General features: G+C 59.3%; 1 protein-coding gene across 11 annotated transcripts in view; it reads right to left on the minus strand.

Moving 5' to 3' along the window:
* Positions 1 to 2473: 2473 nt before the first annotated feature.
* The window catches only part of Ntng2 (netrin G2), a 50953-nt gene continuing 34538 nt past the window's right edge, over positions 2474 to 18888 (minus strand). For 7 of the 11 annotated variants that reach the window (XM_021261838.2, XM_021261836.2, XM_021261837.2 and 4 more), the window contains 7 exons: positions 12499 to 12671; positions 10061 to 10087; positions 6754 to 6828; positions 5712 to 5813; positions 4418 to 4585; positions 3367 to 3501; positions 2474 to 3184 (listed from right to left, as the gene is read on the minus strand). In XM_021261838.2, coding sequence (XP_021117497.2) covers positions 2958 to 3184; positions 3367 to 3501; positions 4418 to 4585; positions 5712 to 5813; positions 6754 to 6828; positions 10061 to 10087; positions 12499 to 12671 — 907 coding nt within the window. In that variant the 3' untranslated portion in view covers positions 2474 to 2957. Of the gene's footprint in view, positions 3185 to 3366; positions 3502 to 4417; positions 4586 to 5711; positions 5814 to 6753; positions 6829 to 7559; positions 7575 to 9192; positions 9318 to 10060; positions 10088 to 12498; positions 12672 to 18888 lie in introns of all 11 variants that reach the window. The other 4 variants (XM_087182999.1, XM_021261839.2, XM_004849061.3 and 1 more) reach the window with 4 other exon arrangements.

Consider the following 18888-nt stretch of genomic DNA (forward strand, 5'->3'; position numbering starts at 1 on the left):
AGCATAACAAAGGCTGAGATGGGAGGGTGGGGCGATGTCTGTGTGTGGCTTTTGTTGTATGGAAAAACACTAGAAATATCCATCAGGAAGTCTGAACAGTTATGGGCCCGGGATGAATTGTGGGTAATTTTAATTTAAAAATTATTACGACTTTGTTTTCTGTATTTCCTAACTTGCTTTCACGTTCTGATTTGTGTTTTTAAAAGGCAAATAAATAAGAAAGCTTTTCTTCCACCCTTCTGGCCCGAGATGTGCAGGCTGGGCTGGGGCCCCTTGGGAGAGGGGGGTTCGTTCTGCTCAGGTCACCCTGGCCTGCCAGGAGATGCCCAGGCTGCTCCCTGGACGCCCATAAATGCCTCCTATGTGTAAGGCACAGCGGCCGGCAGGAACTGCTGACGCAGCAGCCGTTTATCTGGGGGGCTGTGCAGGGCGGCACGGGAGGACCCCTCCGCCGGAGCTCCCTTGGCTCGCTGGCCTGGCGGTCTGAGCCCTGGAAGGAGGCAGGCAGGGAGGAAGCCACAGGGCAGGGGCAGGGGTGGGCATCTGCCTGCCTAGGGCTGCTGAGGGTTGGTCCGGCCTGCTCCTGCTTCTTAGCAATGGTGTCTTCAGGCCTCTCCGAGCCTCCATTTACCCCTCTGCAAAGTGGGCATGGTCATCTCTTCCCAAAGGCCATGATTTCAACCTGGGGCAAGTTTGCACCCAACGTGGCCATGGCAGGGGCACTGCACAGCGCGCAGGATGAACCCCCGGCCTGGCGCAGACTCCCCCAGTCCAGCCCGTCCACAGAGTCAAGGCTGAAGACAGGGCCAAGGCCAGGGCCCAGCGCGGTGCCCAGAAGCTGCTGAAATGGGGTCTTTTTTCCGCTGAACCCCGGGGAACCAGGCACCAGGCAGCAGCTGCGGGGACCAGGGTGGTTTGCTCTGCACCTTGCAGCTCCGGTGACTCTGTTTTCTCCTTCTCTGCAGTCTGGAACCTGTCAGAGCTTTCCAAACGGCCGCTGGCAGCTCTCCTGCCACCTCCGGCCAAGGTCAAGGCCTGAGCTGCGTCCTCAGGGGCCGGGGCTGCCAGGCTGATGTACGGTGCCCTCTGCCGCCCCGTGCTGGCACAGGTGGGTCCCAAGGGCGCTGACAGAGGGGGCCCGGGAGGCCAGGCAGGGAGGGGCAGCTGCCTGCTGGGGTCCTGTCCTCCTAGGCCTTGGGGTATCGCGAAGGGCCACGGCGTGCCAGGAGGGGTTGGTATTGGTCCATCCTCCGCCTAAAGGCCTGACCACAGCTCCCGGCTGCCCTGTCTGCCTGCAGGCCCCGCCGCACCTTGAGGTGTCCCCTTGCCTCCAGACAGCAGCTGGGCCTCCAGGGAACTTTCTGGAAGGCCTACCTATCACCTGGGCCGGACCAGGGGATCTACTTCCCGAGAAGCCCAGAGGTGTGCTCTGGCTCAGTGGGGACTCGAGGATCCTCTAAGCGGGGTTCTCGTAGGAGAAAGGTGAGGATGAAGCCAAGGAACATGGAGCCCACAGAAGGCTCTTCTTAGGGCTCAGGAGCAGACCACCTTGCGGCGAGCAGAGCAGAAAGTGCCCAGCAGGGGGCGCCATGGGCCTCAGATCGCAGCGGTCCAGCTCTGGTTCCTTGTTTTCCAAGGCTACATTTGGTCCAGCTCTGGCTTTGCTCTGTTCCTCGACTTGGGAGAGGGATCAGGCCCACAGTTCCCTGCCTGGAAAATGTGGCACAGCTGGCAGAAGCCAGGGTAAGGGAGTGGCCAGCAGGAGCGGTGGGAACAATTAGGAGTCAGGTCTGCCCATGCAGGGGCTCACCAGCCCGCACAGGGTGTTCTGAGTGGGCGGATGTTGGACCCGAGGCTCCTGCCCCACAAGTCTGGGCTGGCACCCACCAGGGTCCCCATGGAGTCAGATTACAGACCCGAGTGTGGGGCTCAGCCCTCCGAGAAGTCTCCCAGAGTCATGGCCCCGGGCTTCCTTGGGCAAATACAGCAAAATACCACCAAGGTCTGGGCTTTGAGGGGGGTGGGAAGAGATAAGCTCTCGGTTCCCGATACTCCTACCATGGGTCACCAGCAGGCTGTGGAGCATGACATGCTTGCTGGCCACCCTGCCAGGAGGGGTCTCCTGTCCTACTTCCCAGGTCCCCAGGAAGTATGGCCTGGCATGGGAAATCACGTAAGGATACAGAGTGTGTGTGTAGTACTGGGGACTGAACCCAGGATCTTTGGACTGAGCTACAACCCCAGCCCTTTTTATTTTTTGAATCGGGGTCATGGTAAGTTGCCCAGTCTGGGTTTGAATGTATGATCCTCCTGCCTCAGCCTCTCAGGATGCTGGGATTACAGTCATGAGCCACCATGTCCAGTTTTTAAGGGCACAACGTGGGTTCCTCCTTAAACAGCAAACCCGCGCGGCGTCCACACACACACACACACACACACACACACACACACAGAAAGGAAGCAGCCCCCGAGCAGCAGTGAACAGTCTTTACTCAGCCTGGTTATACATCGTCTGCCGCTTCGGTGACCAGCGCCCACCCAAGTCCCTCCTTACAGGGGACAGTTAATACAAACAAAACAGTTCTCTAAAAAAGGAAGTCACCCCACCCAACCCTCCTCTCTACCCTACCCAGACGGTCAGTTCTCCGCCAGGAGGCCCCTGAGGCCTGGGGTCTGGTGGGTTGCAAAGGAAAATAAAGAAAGAATACAAAAGAGAACCAAGTCAGCGACTGGAATTGTAGGCAGCTGGAGTTGGGGCTGCTGGCTGGTGGAGGCCAGGGCTGGGCCTGGAAGGTCCTGGGGCGGGGCAGGCCGGGCGAGCACCGAGCCCCCGCCAGGGAGAGGTGGCAAGGAAAGGGGAAGGGGAAGAACAGAAAGGAGGGGAAGGGAGGAAAGGGGAAGAGGAGGAACAGGGAGGGGCGCCAAAGGGCGGGGGCGGCCGGGCGCAGCACCGCGGCTCAGCGGCCCAACCGCGCCGCCAGCCCGAGCCCCAGGAGGCAGCCGAGCAGGGCGGCGGGGCGCGGGGAGCCCGGCGCGCGGTCGCAGTCCAGGCCGCCGCCGTCTGGGTCGCAGCGCGGCTGCTCGCAGCGCAGGCCGGTGTAGCCGCGCGCGCAGGCGCAGCGCTGGCTCTGCAGGCACGTGCCCCCGTTCAGGCACAGCAGCTGGTCGTCGTCGCACACGTTGGCTGCGGGCGAAGGGCGTTGAGCGGGGGCCCGGGCTCCCCGCCCGCGTGCTGCCCTGCCCGGGGCCGGCCGCACCCTTCCTCTACCGCCCTTCCGGGGCCTCGATTTCCCAGAAGCTCGCTCCAGCCCCTGCCGCCCACCATACTAGGCCCCGCCCCGCGCCTAGGCCCCGCCCCGCACTCACGGTAGCAGCCCTGGCGCCAGTAGTGCGTGGGCAAGCAGTCGTCGCACTTGGGCCCCGCCGCGCCCTCGCGGCACTCGCAGAAGCCGGTCTCGTTGCAGCGGTCATGCACGGAGCCGATCTGGTTGCAGTTACACTCTGGGAGGACAAAGGCGCGGGGGCGGGAGCGGTCAGGGCCTGCCAAGCCACCCCCGCGCCCCTGGGCGACTGACGGGGGCCGCCACCCTTCCCGGCCCGCCGCCCCAGCAGCGGAGCCTGACACGTGGCCGGCGCTCAGCGGGCAGCAGGTGTCTGCCCCGGAGGCTGCGGGTGGCAGCCCCCCCCGCCCCAGCTGGCATCCCTAGGGCTCCCCAGCCCCCTTCCCTGAGCCCAGTGCCGGCCCGGGGTGGAGACGAAGACCAGAGGCGGGGCTCTAATCGGACCCGGAGGCCGCGCAAGGCCTGCTGCCGGCCCTGAGCCTGGCGGCCGATTGTTTTGCTCACTGTAGAGCTGATGGAATTATCCTAGTGAGGCCGACAGCTGGGGCTCTGCAGCGCCCTGGGGCTGGGGCTGGGGCTGGGGCGGGATCCCTAGGGCCAGCCAGAGACAGGCGTGGGGCGCCCTGACCGCTCCCCCAGACTGGTGGGCGGGGGCGGAGGGCCACAGGCTTGGCCTTTGGGGACCGTCTGTCCCCTCTCCAGACCTAGGGTGCAAAGGATTTTCTTGCCCTCTTCCAGGCCAGACCTGCACCAGGGCAGTGCAGAAAGCAGGCCGGGTGCCTACTGCTTTATGAGCCGGACCCTTACTTAGAAAGCACTTGAGGGCAACGTCAGCGACAAAGGGACGCTGAAAACCTTTCACCTAAGCCGGGCATGGTTGCACACGCCTGTAATCCCAGCCCGTGAGAGGCTGAGGCAGGAGGATCCGTGGCCATCCTGGGCTACATAGTTGAAGCCCAGCCCGAATAATAGCGAGTCGCTGTCTCAAAAATAAAACAGGAAACCCTTAACGCAACAGAGCCACCACCTCACTTCCCAGTGGGGCGCCCAGCCTGCCCGCGAGTGCCCATGCTCACCAATGCACACGTTCTCGTCATCCAGCTCAGCCGACCCGTTGCGGTAGTAGCCCAGCCGGCAGTGCTGGCAGTGCTGGCCTCGAGTGTTGTGCTTGCAGCTGACGCAGGTCACCACGTTCAGAAAGTCGATGTAGCTGCAGCGGTTGGAGTGGCCATAGCACTCACAGTCTGGGACAGCCGGGTGGGAGAAAAGCCAACGGTCAGTGAGCACTGGGGGACACTGGGGCACAAGCAGAGGCAGGACCCAGCCGCTCCAGGACGTGCAGGGTGGGAGGGGGGACAGGGACAGGGAAGGTGTCATGGGCTCAGAGGCTTCCACTGCATTTGAAGAGCCAGGCCTGCCAGCTTTGGGCTGGAAGGAGAACCCAGAGGCCAGAGGCCAGCACCTGCCCTCTCCTGGCCTGGCGCCAGGGCCAAGCGCCCTCTGAAGGATGCCCACGTGCCAGGGTGATTAGCGAGTGATTCATGCAGGGAGGAAGGGTCACACGCCAGACTGAGTTCAGGAGGGCTGCTGGGGCTCTGGCAATCAGCACTGCATCCCCAGGGGTGGATGGATGCCAAATGCATGCAGGAATGCTGGGGAGGATAGAATGGGCCAGGAGCTCCCTCCGTGCTGCTCTGGAAAAGGGATGGGGGGAAAGTGCCCACTGTCCAGCCCACAGCTCCCTTTCTTATGTCTATTTTTCTTTTTGGTACTGGGGATTGAACTAACTCCCTTTCTTATGAACCTGAGCTTTCCACAAGTTTGGCTGGCACCAGGGCCATCTTGGTGCCACTGGGGACATTTTCCAATGCCCCCATCATGTGCGTCTTAGGCCAACCCCTGCCCAGGTGCTCTGCCAAGCCCCACGAGTGCCTGGGGCCCAGCTCTCAGGACTCAGGGGACCCTGGAAACAGCCCAGGAGTGTGCCCCATGGTGGGCCTCCTGGACCTGCCCTATACCTGTCTCTCTGGAGACAGCGGGGAGGCCACACACCCTCCAAGTGTCCCGCCGAGCGGCGCTGGTGACCTGGCTGCCCCTCGATGAGCCCCTGGGCCATACCTCCCCAGGGAGCCAGGACAGGCTAATTCCGGCAGCTGCTCAGGCCGCCCGGCATGTGCCTACCCACTGTGCCCAAGTTGGCTTCTGGCTCATCGCCTGCTCCCAGCTCCCTTGGGCCTGGAGGGCAGCGGGAAGAGACATTCACCTTGACCCAGCTACTGTGGGCGCCATTCAGGGCCCAGCATGGTTTTCTTTCCAGTGGACACGGGGAGATGCTGGGGAGGCTGGTCCCGCCCCAGGCCTTTCTCTTACCTGGGAACTCCTCCATGGGCACCACCCGAGGAGATTTGGGCTTTAGCTGGAGAAGTTTGGAGCCCTTGGCAGGGGCAGGGGCAGTGACGGAGGTGCCCGCAGCTTGGAGAGATGAGAGACAAGTTCTTTTGCCTGCCATGGCTCCCAGGCTGGACAGAGGCTCCCGAGGTGCCCAGCACCAGCTCTGGGCAGCCTTGTCACTTGCTGGGACTGGCACAGCCCGAGGGGGCAGGGACTGTTCCTCTCAGCACCTTGCAGAGCTGGCCCCCTGGACCCTCTTGGAGACATGGACACATCTGACTGCATCCGACCCCCAGGTGACTTCGCTGCACCGAGACACTTGCTGGTGCATGTCCTCTGCAGTCTGTCCCTGGACTGCCACTTGGAAGTGTCACTAAGCTGAGTGAGGGCAGCGCCTGCTTCCACTGCCTGAAACCCCAGGGGACCCAGCCTGTATTTGTAGTGCACACACCACTGTTCTGAAACCGTCACTGTCCACACTACCGTCTGAGAGTTGGTGGCATCTCAGTGTGTCCAGGGCAGGGAAATGATGGCCACAGCTGTCTCCTTCTCCCTAAGGGAGAGGACTCCTCAGTGCAGGGCGTCCAGATGCCCCAGCCTCTCACCCTGACTGCAGGCAACTGCTCTCCAGCAGAGGGTGCTCAAAGCCCTGGTTGCTGCTCCTAGCTGGAGTGGCAGGAATTCGAGGTGCTGGGTGGGGCGGGGTCACAAGGGCTGGGAGCAGGCTGCAGCGACAGTGCCCTTTCTTGAAGTCAGGCAGGCCTCCTGCGTGTGTTCACCTGTGGCCTGGTGCTCCTGCGTCCCTCCCGCCCTCGCTTCACCCCCTTCTAGTCTGTCTGTCCCATCTGTGCCCTCCTGTCCCGCCCCGAATGGAGGGGTGGCAGGGGCTGGGGCTGCCAACATCACCCTGGCGCCCCTACACCTCTCCCCTCCCATCCAGGTTCCCCTCGGACACCCCAGCCTCCACCGCTGCAGAGGGAGGACCCAAGCTCAGAAGGAGCTGCCAGCCCTGCCCCCGTACCTTCAGACCCAGAGGACACCTGGGGCCAGCAGGGGCCCTGCCCAGAGGGGGTCACTGTAGATGGCCTGGTCCACTCTTGGGGGGAAGAAGAGAAGAAACCAGGTTATGTGAGGGGGCGACATCCCCACAGCCCCACAGGGCCCTGGTAAGAAGCGACACTCTAAGGGAGCAGCTGTCTACACTGGCCGAAGACCGGGGTCCAAACACACTACAGAGGTAGCGTCTACACTACTGCAGCCTGTGGGGAGCACGCACACATGGGAGCCAGAAAAGAGGGGGCCCCATGCCGGGAGTCTGCATGTCTGGGGCAGTCCTTTCTTCAGGGGGACACCTGAGTCTGGGGACCCCCATGTAGTTCCTGTTCTGACTGAGAGTGACGGAGAGGGGAGGGGAGCTGTGTCCTGGCCTGGACACCAGGTGTCCCCAGTCCAGCCCATCCAGGGACCTGTGTCCCCCGTGTTGGCCACCTCCCCAGGGACCCCCCTCCCACCTCCCCGACCCCTGCTCTGAGCTCATTTCCCCCGGGGACCCCAGCTTGAGGCTCCCTCCTTGGCCACAGTGCTCATTTGCTCATTTCCAAGACTAACTGGATGCGCGCAGAATTCAAAGGACAGGCGGCAGGGCCAGGGGAGCGGTCTGATGTTTTCGCTTCTTACAGGGATTACGCTCGGTGAGGGCTGATGGGCAGAGACAAAGAAAATCTCCCAGCTAAAAGTGCGGCAGGCTTCCCAGCTGGGTGCCGGGCGCCTCTGGACATCAAACTGACACTAATATGGTGTTCAGTGAGGAGAGGAGGGCTGCAGGACCCCAGCCGGCAAGGGCTTAATTAGAGCCTTGGCAGAAGCAGCCCTGAAGGCATGCGGCTCTGGAGCCCAGGCCTGCGCTCACTGCTCACTCGGCTGGGAGGGAGATGCCCGGGCCAGGGCTCAGGACCCTGAGGACTCTGGCTGGAAGGTGCACAGAGCTGGGAGCTTGTCTGCCAGGGAAAGCCTCTGCCTGCTCTCTGGGCTGCTCAGGTGTGCGGGAGGGACGTTCTCAAGGTGCCCGCCGCATGCCAGGAGCAGATGGAGGCCCGGCTGTCCCTAAGATCTGGGAGCTGAGGAAGCCAGGGCTTAAGGACAGCTCCGCCTCCCAGCTTCCCAAGGCCTGAGTGCGGTCGGTCGCTGGGTGGCAGAGGGGCAGAGGCGGCTGGAGCCCACAGCCTCCGGCCTGAGCACCAAGGATTCTTCCTTTAAAAATGGCTTCATGGAGGCGAGACTGACACACCAGGAACCCAGCTGCTTGCCCTAAGCCTCTGAGCCTCCCTGTCTCCGGGTAGTCAGGGCCCAGCTCTGGGCGGGAGGAGGCCTCTCTCTCCCCCAGCTCTTCCCTGGGTATCTTTAGGAGCAGGGGAGCATGTGCACCCAGCCTTGCACCCCGACAGATCCGTCTGGAGCCAGACCTGGCACCCCCACACCCTTCATGATTATTTTGCTTCTGTCCACCCATCACAGGCTCAGCAACAAAAGCAGAAGTCTCAGGAGCCTGGGAGTACAAGTCAGCATCTTCCTCTACCCTGAGCGGATGCCGGGTCTTGGGGGCTCCTGGGATCCCACCAGCCGCTTGGCCGGCCAAGAGGGGAACGGAGCCACGGAGGGCTGCTCCCAGTGCCCAGGAAGGGGACTTGGTCAAGGCAGCCGCTGCCACCTGGGGCTGTGCAGACCCTGCCAGAGGGCTCCCTGTCCTTGGATATGTCTTCTGTCACAGGACGGTCAGGGCACTCCCTGGTGCAGGCCAGGATGTGTTACCCACAACAAGCACGGTTCCTTCCAGGCTCCGGCACACGCAGGGGCTGCTGCCTGGCAGGTCACCCTGGGGAAGTCCAGGTGAGACCAGAACTCTGCTCCAGCACCCACAGGTCTGCCTTTGGGGGGACTTAGGATCAGCCAGGGTTCCGAACCCATCTATGGCTGAGACACCTGCGGGTGGTCCCGCCCCACACCCACGGCCTCTGGGTGCCCAGCAAGTGCCCTGTGGCTGCTTCCTCCGAAGCCTCCCTTCTGCCTTTGCCGGCTCAGCTAACCCTGCATCCTACCCGCCAGGTGGCCGGTGCGGGTGGGGCCCGAGCCAGCGCCCCATCTGACGGCAGAGCTGAGCACCCTCAGGTGACCAGGCCCTCTCCCTCTGAACATCTGCGTGGCCTCACCACGGCCGTGGAACCCTCCTCCCAGGGCCCCTGTGCCACACTGGTCTCAGGCCCCTTCCGAGCAAGGAATGTGTTGGAGGGGCAAGCGGAAGGCCAGACCCCAGGGTCACCCTGGAGCCCCCTTGGCCTGTTCCTGGCAGTTCTAGGGTGCTAACGATTTCTACTCTAAGAGGTGTGCCCCACGGCAGAGCAAGGCAGGACCGCTGGCTCCAAGCAGCAGGGGACAGCAGAGGTCACTGGCTGGAGCCTGGCACCCACCTGCGGGCTGTGGGGGCCTGGGCAGGAGGCGTGGAGGGGGCAGAAGTCAAGGGGCCTACCCTCGTGGGCACAGTGGCCACCAGGGCTTTGGGGGCAGGGTCCTTCCGGGGCCTGCTGCTGCCTGGTGGGACGGGGGTGAGGGTGGGGTCAGCGGGGTGGCACCTCTGAGAAGCCACGTGCTGTGACCACAGCTGTGCAGACCGCATCCCAGGCAGGGCCCGCCTTCCTTCCGGTGCCCTCTCTGGCCATTGTCAGGGGAGGGACAGTCAGGGAGGGATGTCCCCACCCAGAGGTGGAGGGTGACAATGTGTCTCAGAAACATCTCCGAGATGGGGCTCTGCCACCAGCTGGCCACTGGACCTTGGCAGCCTGCTGCTGCTGAGTCTCAGAGCGGGGCGTCCACAGGGTTTAAACGAGACACTACGGTGTCCTGTCCACACCAGTCCCTGAGCTTCCTCCTTTTGAGTTCTCGGGCTCCCTGCCCTCCTGCACAAGCCGCGCCCGGGTCTCCCAGCCCTGGGAGCTGGGCTGAGCTAGACACAGCACAGGGACAGGGCCTTGGGTCGCCCAGCCTCTCAGTGGGCCGGGCTGGCTGTGTGCCACCCACAGCAGGAGGAGCAGGGAGTCCACCCAAGACCAAGGTCCACACGAGGCCTGGGCTTTCCAAAGCAGCACTAACAAAGCTCCTGGGGTCCCGGGAGCCGCTGAGCTGCCAGCCACAGCAGGGCCACTGGGGAGGGACAGGGGAGAAGCAGATGGGGCATGATTAGCGGAGGGAGCGAGAGGCCAGGCCCAGGGCCCGCTAAGCCTCTTTCTCTGCCCTGCTCTTCCCAGCCATGCGGGAGCCCATGCAGCCATACTTACTGCCGAAGGCAGAGCCTGCAGCTGCACCTGCCGGAGACAAGAGGGTCATGGGCAGGTCAGACCAGGGCCCTGACAACTCCCCTTGGAGGGTGAAGCAGGGCAGGGGAGGCCCCTGGGGTGGGAGGAGACTGAGACCCTACATGCACTGCACGGAGCTTGGTGCATGGAGCGTGTCCTGTTTCTCACTGCCAGCCTGAGGGGAGGCGCTGCTATTGGGCCATTCTTTGGACAGAGAGAAACTGAGTCTCGGGGCTGTGAGTTCCCTGCAGGACATCGTGATGAGCATCAAACGCTCCCCTCCTGTTTAATATCAGACTCTCAGGTCCTTCAGCCGGAGCAATTGTGTATCCCCATGTGAAGGATGGACTGGAACCTTCCTAGTGGGCAGGAGCCGCTCTGTCCTCGAGGGGCTTCCGAGGGCCCATTCTGCAGACACTGGGTGAAGGAGGGCAGAGCAAGGTCCAGCCTGGGGCTGCGCGTGTGTGTCGGAAGTGGGAGGCCGAGGCTCCAGTCTGAGCAGAGGCCTTGTGGCCCCAGTGAAGAATGGGCACAGTGGAGGAGGAAGGACCCACCGACCAGTCCTCGCTGTGGGGGGCACTGTGGTGGCTGCAGCCGGCCAGGTATCTGGGTGAGCCGGGGCTGTGGCAGCCGTGTGGGCCACGGAGGCCTGGAGCTCAGCACTCCACCCCCTTTCCCAGCAGGCTGGGCAGGGCCGCGTCCCTCAGGGGACACCTCGGGGGTGAGGCTGACAGGTGGGCACCCAGGGTCTCGCAACGGCCGGATGCCCGGTGGTACAGAGAGGCAAGGCGACAGCTAGGCTGGGCCCCCGAGGCTGAGGTCCCAGAAGGGCAGCGGTTCCAAGCCACAGGGACCTATGTGGCAGGACCGGGTCAGAGGGTCCAAACACACGGCAGGAGACTGGCTACCGAGGCAGGAAGTGATGGGCGGGCGAAGGGCAGAGACCCCGAAGGGGCATTGTCCATGGGGCCTGATGACCGAGGGTTCGCTCCGAGGCCCCCAGGGCTTGGAAGCAAGGACAGGAAGGAGCCCCATGTTTGCTGGTGAGAGGTTCAGAGGGGAACAAGGCATGAGCAGAGCAGGTGGGACTGGGGAGGGAAGGAGCTGGCTCTGAATGTGGGGAGCAGGTTGGGGTGGGGTTAGGGGTGGTGACGGCCTGCTCTGGGGCAGGGGCGGCAGACAGGAGACCCCGCAGACTGTGCGGTGGAAGAGGAGAGCCAGAGGGGCTGGGAAAGGGCTGTGGGACAGATGGAGGGGAGGCGAGAGCAGCAGTCAGACAGGGAGTGACAGCAGCTAAAGGGAAGGCTCGGGACACAGAGCAGGACGGAGGCTGGAAGGGGGCCAGGCAGGAGGTGGCCGCCCGCACCCCAAGCTGTCTCAGCGCCTTTGAAGGCCCCGAGTGCTGCGAGGTGCCTAGCAAGTCACCCCTTCAAAGGCCTGTCACTGTGCTGGCCCCGGCCCACGCACTGACAGGCCTGTCACGCCCGCCCCAGCACTCTGCTTTGATCAGCCTAAAGCCATATAAATCTTTCACGGGAGGCCGGTGGGGCATCCGGAAGTGGGAGGGCTGCAGCCCAGCGCCTGCTTCAGCATCAGGTCCCGGAAGTGGCCTGGAGCCCCAATGCCGGCTGCAGCTCACTGTGGTACTGGGAGGGGCCCAAGGTTGGCCGGGCCTCAGTTTACCCATCTACAGGTGGGTGGCACCAGAGAGTGTTGGTGATCAGGGCCCAGGGCCTGGGAGCTCACTCAGGGCCTGGGGATCCCAGGGACCCATGATTTCAGGGACACACCAAAGCTTGTGCCGGGGGTGGAGGGGGGTGGGGGACCCCAAAGGGTGTGCACAGGGCTCCCCTGGTGTGCGAAGAGAAGACGAATTGGGCTGGCAGCCAGGCCCAGGGCTCAGAGGATGTCTCTGCAATCAGGAAAACAGGCACCCAACTCCAGGCCTGGATGAGGGAGGAGGAAGGGATACGCAGCACGCGGCACAGTGTGATGTGCAGCCAGCACCCCATGAAGTCCACGACTAGGGACAGAGCTGGGGATCCCCGCCCCCTGGGAATGGTGGGGGCTCTGGTGCTCTCACTCCCTGCATCCTGTGGGACCCTGCCCTGCATCCAGTGTCAAGGGGTCACAAGCCACGAAAGAGGCTGAGAAGCCCATGTGGGGTTTCCCTGCTGGGGCCTTGGCCGGAAGGGCAGTGGAGAGGTCAGCAGTAGAAGCTAGAGGGTCATTACCAGGCTCCTAATGAGATGTGTCTGTGTGCGCGTGTGCACGTCTGTCTGTTGGTGCGTGCATGCTTGTATGTTTCTGTGTGTGCATGTGTGCATGTCCACCTGCATGTGTGTGTGCGCCCCACAGCTCCAGGGGTGAAGGGCAGGGTGACAACAGCCCCCTGGCTGGTATCGGAGACACATACGTACAGGCATTGGGGGAGCCGTGGGGCAGCGGCAGGTAGGAGCCAGCACGCCAGGCGCGTGTGCGGAAGTTCCTCTTGCACTTGCCGCAGTCGGGGCCAGTGGTGTTGTGCTCACACTCGCACTGCAGGCTGCCTTCACGCACTGAGCACAGGCTGGCATGCAGGTTGCACTTGCACCTGGGGAGACCGCAGAGGGCAGAGAGGTCACTGTGCTGGTGAGAGTAGGCCCTGTGTGTGCAGCTCCTAGTCCCCCGTCCTGTGTCAGGTCCGTGGTGTTCTGAGGCCTGCCCCAGGGTGGAGGCTACTGTGCATCCCTGCAGCTGCTCCCTCCTCCACTTGGATGGTGGTTTCTAGGATGTGTTAGTCAGTTTTCCTTCACTGTGACAAAAAGCCTGGTAAAATCAACCTAAAGGAGAGGTTTATTTGGTTCACAGTTTCAGATGGTTCAGTCCATGGTCGGCTGGCTCCAAGACAGGAACATTGTGGTAGAAGGGCCTAGTGGAGGAAACCTGCTCACCTCATGGCAGCCAGGAAGCAGAGACAGAGAGAGAGAGACAGAAAGAGCCTAAGAAAGGAAGGGGCTGGGACCAGATAGAGTCCCCAAGATCACGTCTCTGTGACCCACTTCTTCAGTGAGGCCCTCCTCCTGTTTCAGTCACTCGCAAAAATGTCATTGAACGATATTTGAAGTTAGAGCCCATGTGATCCAATCACCTTCCAAAAGTGCCACCTCTGCTGCACTGGGGACATGCATGAGTCTTTGGGGAACACTTCGTATTTAAACCATAAAATAAGGTTTCCTGCATGTTGGGTGGGGTGATGGGATCCTTTGTCCAGGTTTTCTTTCTTTCTTTCTTTCTCTCTCTCTTTCCTTCTTGAGACAGGGAGGGTCTTAGCATGCAGCCTGAGCCGGCCTTGAACTCATGGCAATCTTTCTGCCTCAGCCTCCTGAGTGCTGGGATCACAGGCATGTGTCACTACACGAACAAGATGCTGTATTTAGGGCCAGGGGTTTAGCTCAGTCATGCTGCAGCCTGCCTCGCAAGCACAAGGTCCCAAGTTCGATCCCCGGTACCAAAAAAAAAAAAAAAAAAAAAAAAGATGCTGTATTTCTAGCAGCGTGGCTTTTAATCAGCTCAGTTTTGTTTTTGGTAGTGGGGATTGAACCCAGTACCTTCACACTGAGCTATATCCCCAGCCCTTTTTATTTTGTATTTTGAGATAGGGACTCATTAAGTTGCTAAGCTTCCCACCCTGAGCTAATACTTGCCAACCTCCTGCCTCAGCCTCCCGAGTGCTGGGATCACAGGCATGCACCATCATGCCCAGCTTCACCTCTGCTCTTGACTGAGGCAGGCTGATGGATAGCAAGAGCTGCTCCCAGTCCTTCTTGTGCAGACTGGGACCTGGCCATCCTGTGCTGTCAGCCAGGGGCCCACATGACACCTTCCAGGGCGACAGAGAGAACCCCCAGCTCCCAGGCCCAGTCAGTTCATCCACACATGCATTATTCATTTGTTCATTCAAATATTCATAGGCAGCTCATTATTCTGAAAACTGGTAAATAAAAGGAAAGAATCAGGCATTGATCCTGCCTGTCCTACATAAGCTGTACCTCAGGGTAACCAAAAGTTGACAAGGGGAAGTTTCTTTTTATAGAAGCATTTCATGGTAGAATCTGCAGCCCTTCTGAATGAAGGGCCCAGACTTGAGCAGCAGCAGACAGAACATCACACACAGGGATGGCCCGAGCTCGAGGTTCCTGCAGGGCAGCACTCCCACCCTACAGCCCGCGGCCTCGACACACTGAACTGGAATCCGGTCAACTCTCCACAGGAAACTCAGAGGACAGAACAACACACCAAGTGCCACCAGGGGATGCAGCTGGCTCCATCCCAGCTGGAGCGAGTGCAGAAGCGGGCACCTGGGTTTTCAACAGATGAACTGCAGCAGGTACAAACCTAACAGAGGGAGGGGATCCAGACCAAGAGCCCCCCCCGCAAGGCAGGTCTGCCCATGGTGCATGTGCACCCGGCTGGATCACAGAACAACCCCGTGCCATCAATCAAATGGAATGTACATGAGTGAGACCCTCGGAAATCTGAATGCTGTTTGGTGAGATTGAATTAATGTTTGTTAGGTGTGAAGGTAGGATGTGGTTCTGTTTCTTAAAGTCTTTATCTTTTAGAGATACCAAGACGTATTTAAAATGAAATGATGTGGTAACAGATTTGCTTCTGTATAGCACAGAAAAGGGGCCCACGGGTAATGATGAGGCAGGGAGGGCCACTAGCTGGTGACTGGAGGGACAGGAATGTCACGGTCCATTCTCCCTTCTGTAGGGTGTTTGTTGGGAATTCTCCATGATACAAAGCTAAAGAGAGACAGTAGGCTCTAGGTTATGATATGGGGAGATTTCCAAGATACACTGTCAATATTTGGAAGAAGCAAATTGCAGACTAGTATCTTTAGTAGAACCTTATTTTTATTAAAATATGCAAAGAGAGGGATGTGGGGGGGCACCTGCTAGGTGGCAGGTGCTGGGCTGGGAGCAGTGAGCAGACGGTCCCTGCTGGGATGGGGCACTGGGTCTCACAGGGTGACAGAAATCAGTGATGGGGGTGACGGGGAGGAAGGACGAATAGACGGCACATGGAATCTTGGGGCAGGGAAACTATTCCGTAAGACTGCTGCGGCCATAGCTGGGATTCTGTGAGCCCACGGCAGCTCCATGTAAATGACAAGACTTTGGCCAGTAACTGTGAACTGGTGTGGGTTCATCATCGTAACAAACGCACCCCAGGAATGAGGGCGAGATGTCCACAGTAAGGGTCACTGTGCAGGGGGAGGGGTCTGTGGGGTGCAGGATCCAGTTCCAGGAAGAACAGTGTCCAGGCAAGGTAACGACCCCATTGGAAGGAAGGGAGAAAATAGCTTATTGTGAGCCACACTCCAGTGACCAGGACCTTGTCCTGAAAGCATGCTCAGAGGGAGAAGGCGCTGTGACCACTCCCACAGGCAGGGCACAAAGGCTGCTGCAAATCAGCATGTTCCGTGCAAGCTTGGGGGGCGTCACATGGTGGGTTAAGGGAAAACAGGGATTCCGACCAGTGGCCCGGTGCTGGGGATGGAACTCAGAGCCTCATGCATGCTAGGCAAGCGCTCACCACTGAGCTACCCCCATCCCCTCTTCCCAACCACAGCAAGAAGGAGAGGTCACTTCCTGACTGTTCAGGCAGCCGTGGGCTTATGGGATGCAGCCCCACCACAAGCATGGTCACCCAGACGAGGGACGCTTATGATGGTCAAAGATGATTCCAAGCCACAGGAATGCTCCTGATAGGAAGGGAAGACCACGTGGCTGGGTCCTCACCGCGCCAAGGCAGAACCATTGAGCTAAATCCCCGGCCCTCATTTTCATTTTCTTCTCTGTCACCTTCTACACTTCATGCTTTTTCTACAGTGAGGAGGCATGCCTTTGTAAACATATAAAAGGATTTTTAAGCCCATGAACCCACTCTAGATGATCTTATAGGGGTGGATCATGTCATTATACATAAGTCCAGTTCTTAAAATTTTTTTCTAACAGCATGACGGGAGCCCGGGTGGGGTAGTGCTTGTTCCCACACTCAGGCCTGTCCTCCCGGAGGAGCTCCGGTCTTCCAGGCTCCGGGCTGTTTGGAAGCCAGTTCTCCGGAGGTGGGTTCCAGCAGTGTTTGCTGGCAGGAAGGTCTGCTCAGGTTGAGACTCCCTAATCCAAAAATCCAAAGTCTGAATGCTCCCAAATCCGGAATGTGGCGGGCCGAAGTCAGGCAGCAAGTGGGGTATTCACATCTCGCCTCACGGGACAGGCAAGGGCACAGTGCAGCTGTGTTGCAATGCTGTACAAGTGAGCTTTGCGCTGTGTGTGTGCGGTGTGCATGAAACAGAAATGGATTTCATGTTTAGAGTCGGCTCCTTTCCCCAAGATAAGGGGTGTGATCAAATAGATGGAGAATGTTTCAATTCAAAGAAATGTACTACAGTCAGACACACTGCCACGAATCCCCCTCAAACTCCTCCCCTCACACGTCAAACACACTCATCCCATCCTTCTTGTCACTTTCTGGAGCAGCTCTGGAGTCCTCTTTCTTGAGTTTCTTTACAGGATGTGGTCAAAAATATGGTGAATGCTGCTGCTGAGCGCCATTTTTTCCACCAAATTTCAGCGGAAAGGGAGGGCCGTGAAAACGTGACGCTGTGTCCTCATCCACTTCATCCACCAGATCTGGCACTGTGTGACTTCTGGCTCCTCCCCAAAGTCAAAATGACCATGACAATTCAGGACACTGAGGCAGCCAGGACAGCCCAACGAAAGGCCTTCAGGAAAGAGGACTCCAGAGCCGCTGCAGAAAGTGGCGAGGACGGTGGCAGTAGTGTGCTCAAAGCATCGGGGTGGAGGTACATTTAGAGAGGAAATACTGGTAATAACAATGTGTCTTTTACTGCAAGAAATTTTTAAAAATTTAAAAGTCCACCTTAGCTTTGCTCATACCTCATATTTGCAAACATTCAAAAACTTGAAAAAATAAAATTTCCCAAACACTTCTGATGCCGAGCATTTCAGATAAGGGATGCTCGAGACACATGAAGTCCTCTTCCCCATCCAGCCGGGACACCACCCCATCTGTGTTTGGATGCAAAATGGAGCAGAAATAAATGGAGCATGAAGAACCCTGCTTACTCATTGCCAGAGTCCCAGCACCTCCAGCTCCGAGTCTGCGCCCAGGCCTTCTTGCTGGGCTCTGGGAAACTCGGGCACCCGGCACTGACAGCGCTGCCTTCGGGGAACACCAGGCCCACGGATGGTGGCATGGGGTGTCCTCTGCCGAAGCCTTGTTGGTCAGGGACCTGGTGATGTCCAGCTGCCCGCCCACAAGTGTGTCCCGCAGGAGGGAAGCCCTCTGACTTTGTCTGAGAAAAGTTTGTCACCGAACTGCATTTGACCTTGGAAGGTTTCAAGTTTTTTTCTTCTGATTCCTATTTAACACCCCACTGAGCCAGCCGGGGAGGAACATCCCAGTCGTGCAAAACCTGGAACGTACCCACGCCGCCAGCCCGAGGAAGGGATATTTTTAGACCTCAGCTACATAAAGAAAAGACTGCCATCAACTTCGGGTAGCAACACTGACCTTGGGTTATTAAGAATGCATAAGAGACCAGCAGAGCCCAAACAGCACACTGCCCTGATGATGACGGGTGTCATAGGACGTGGAGCCAGGTGGCCTAGGCCGGGCAGCAGTCACCCCCGGCCCAGTCCCATGTCTGCCCCTGACCCGCCCGCCCCGCCTCACTCCTGTCTTCCTAGCAATGGAGCCTGGACAGATCATGTTGGCACCTCTCCCCCTGCCTGCTGGGCCTGCCCACATGGCACAGGGGAGCCTGGCCCCGGGCTGGGACCATATCCCAGATGATGGCAGGGCCCTTTCGGTACTTCTGACTTACAGGGAGCTCTGGGTGATGCTGTGTGTATACGTGTGTATGTGTGTGTGTACCTGGCACCTGACTCACTGGCTCATTCCTGGGGTCCCTCTCACTGTGTCCCTCTCTGCCCTGCCATTGCTCAGTCCGGCTGTGTTCTGGTCTTGCCTGGCTCTGGGCCTCTGCACACACCATTCCCCCACCTGGAGAGTGTAGCTGGGCTCCGGCCCTCCGGACACTAACACTCAGAGACAGCATCAGCTTCCAGCCCAAATGTCACTTCTTCAGGGAGCCTTTGGCCACCCTGTCTCCCCTTGGCCCTTGCGGTGCTGTCTAAACTCATGGAAACCGGTGTCCTCCAGCAAGTGAAGACGACTCGGACAGCAATCGTGTGCTTTTGTGGTTGTGCATTTTTGTATTCATGCTGTCAAACTTGCAGTTTGCCTAGAAGAGGCCAAATTTCAGAAGTACAGTAATTTAAAGAAATTGCTGGTAAATAAATAAATCCGTACAGTGGGGTAAACACATGCAAAAAACTGAAGTTAGATTATTTCCTCACATTCTATATGGAATAACTCAAAATGGCTCAAAGACCTGTAAGAGAAAGCTCTTAGAAGGAAACGCAGGAGTAAATTTTCATGACTGTGAGTGAAGCAATGGTTTCTCAGATATGACCCCAAAAGCAAAGGCAATGGGAGAAAACAAGATAAACTGGACTCGGCAAAGCTAAATTTTATATTTCTGTGCCTCAAAGGGCACCATCAAGAAATCAAGAAAGCAATCCCAGAAAGGGAGAAAAAAATTGCAAATCTTGCCCGGTGTGGTGGTGCACGACTATAATCCTAGCACTTGGGAGGCTGAGGCAGGAGAATGGCTGTGAGTTGGAGACCAGTCTGGGCTACATAGTGAGTTTAAGGCCAGTAGGAACAACGTA

The sequence above is a fragment of the Heterocephalus glaber genome, unplaced genomic scaffold (genome assembly GCF_053883595.1).
Source record: "Heterocephalus glaber isolate CG9 unplaced genomic scaffold, H.glaber_assembly_v1.0 deba00001479, whole genome shotgun sequence".
Classification (NCBI taxonomy): Eukaryota; Metazoa; Chordata; class Mammalia; order Rodentia; family Bathyergidae; genus Heterocephalus; species Heterocephalus glaber.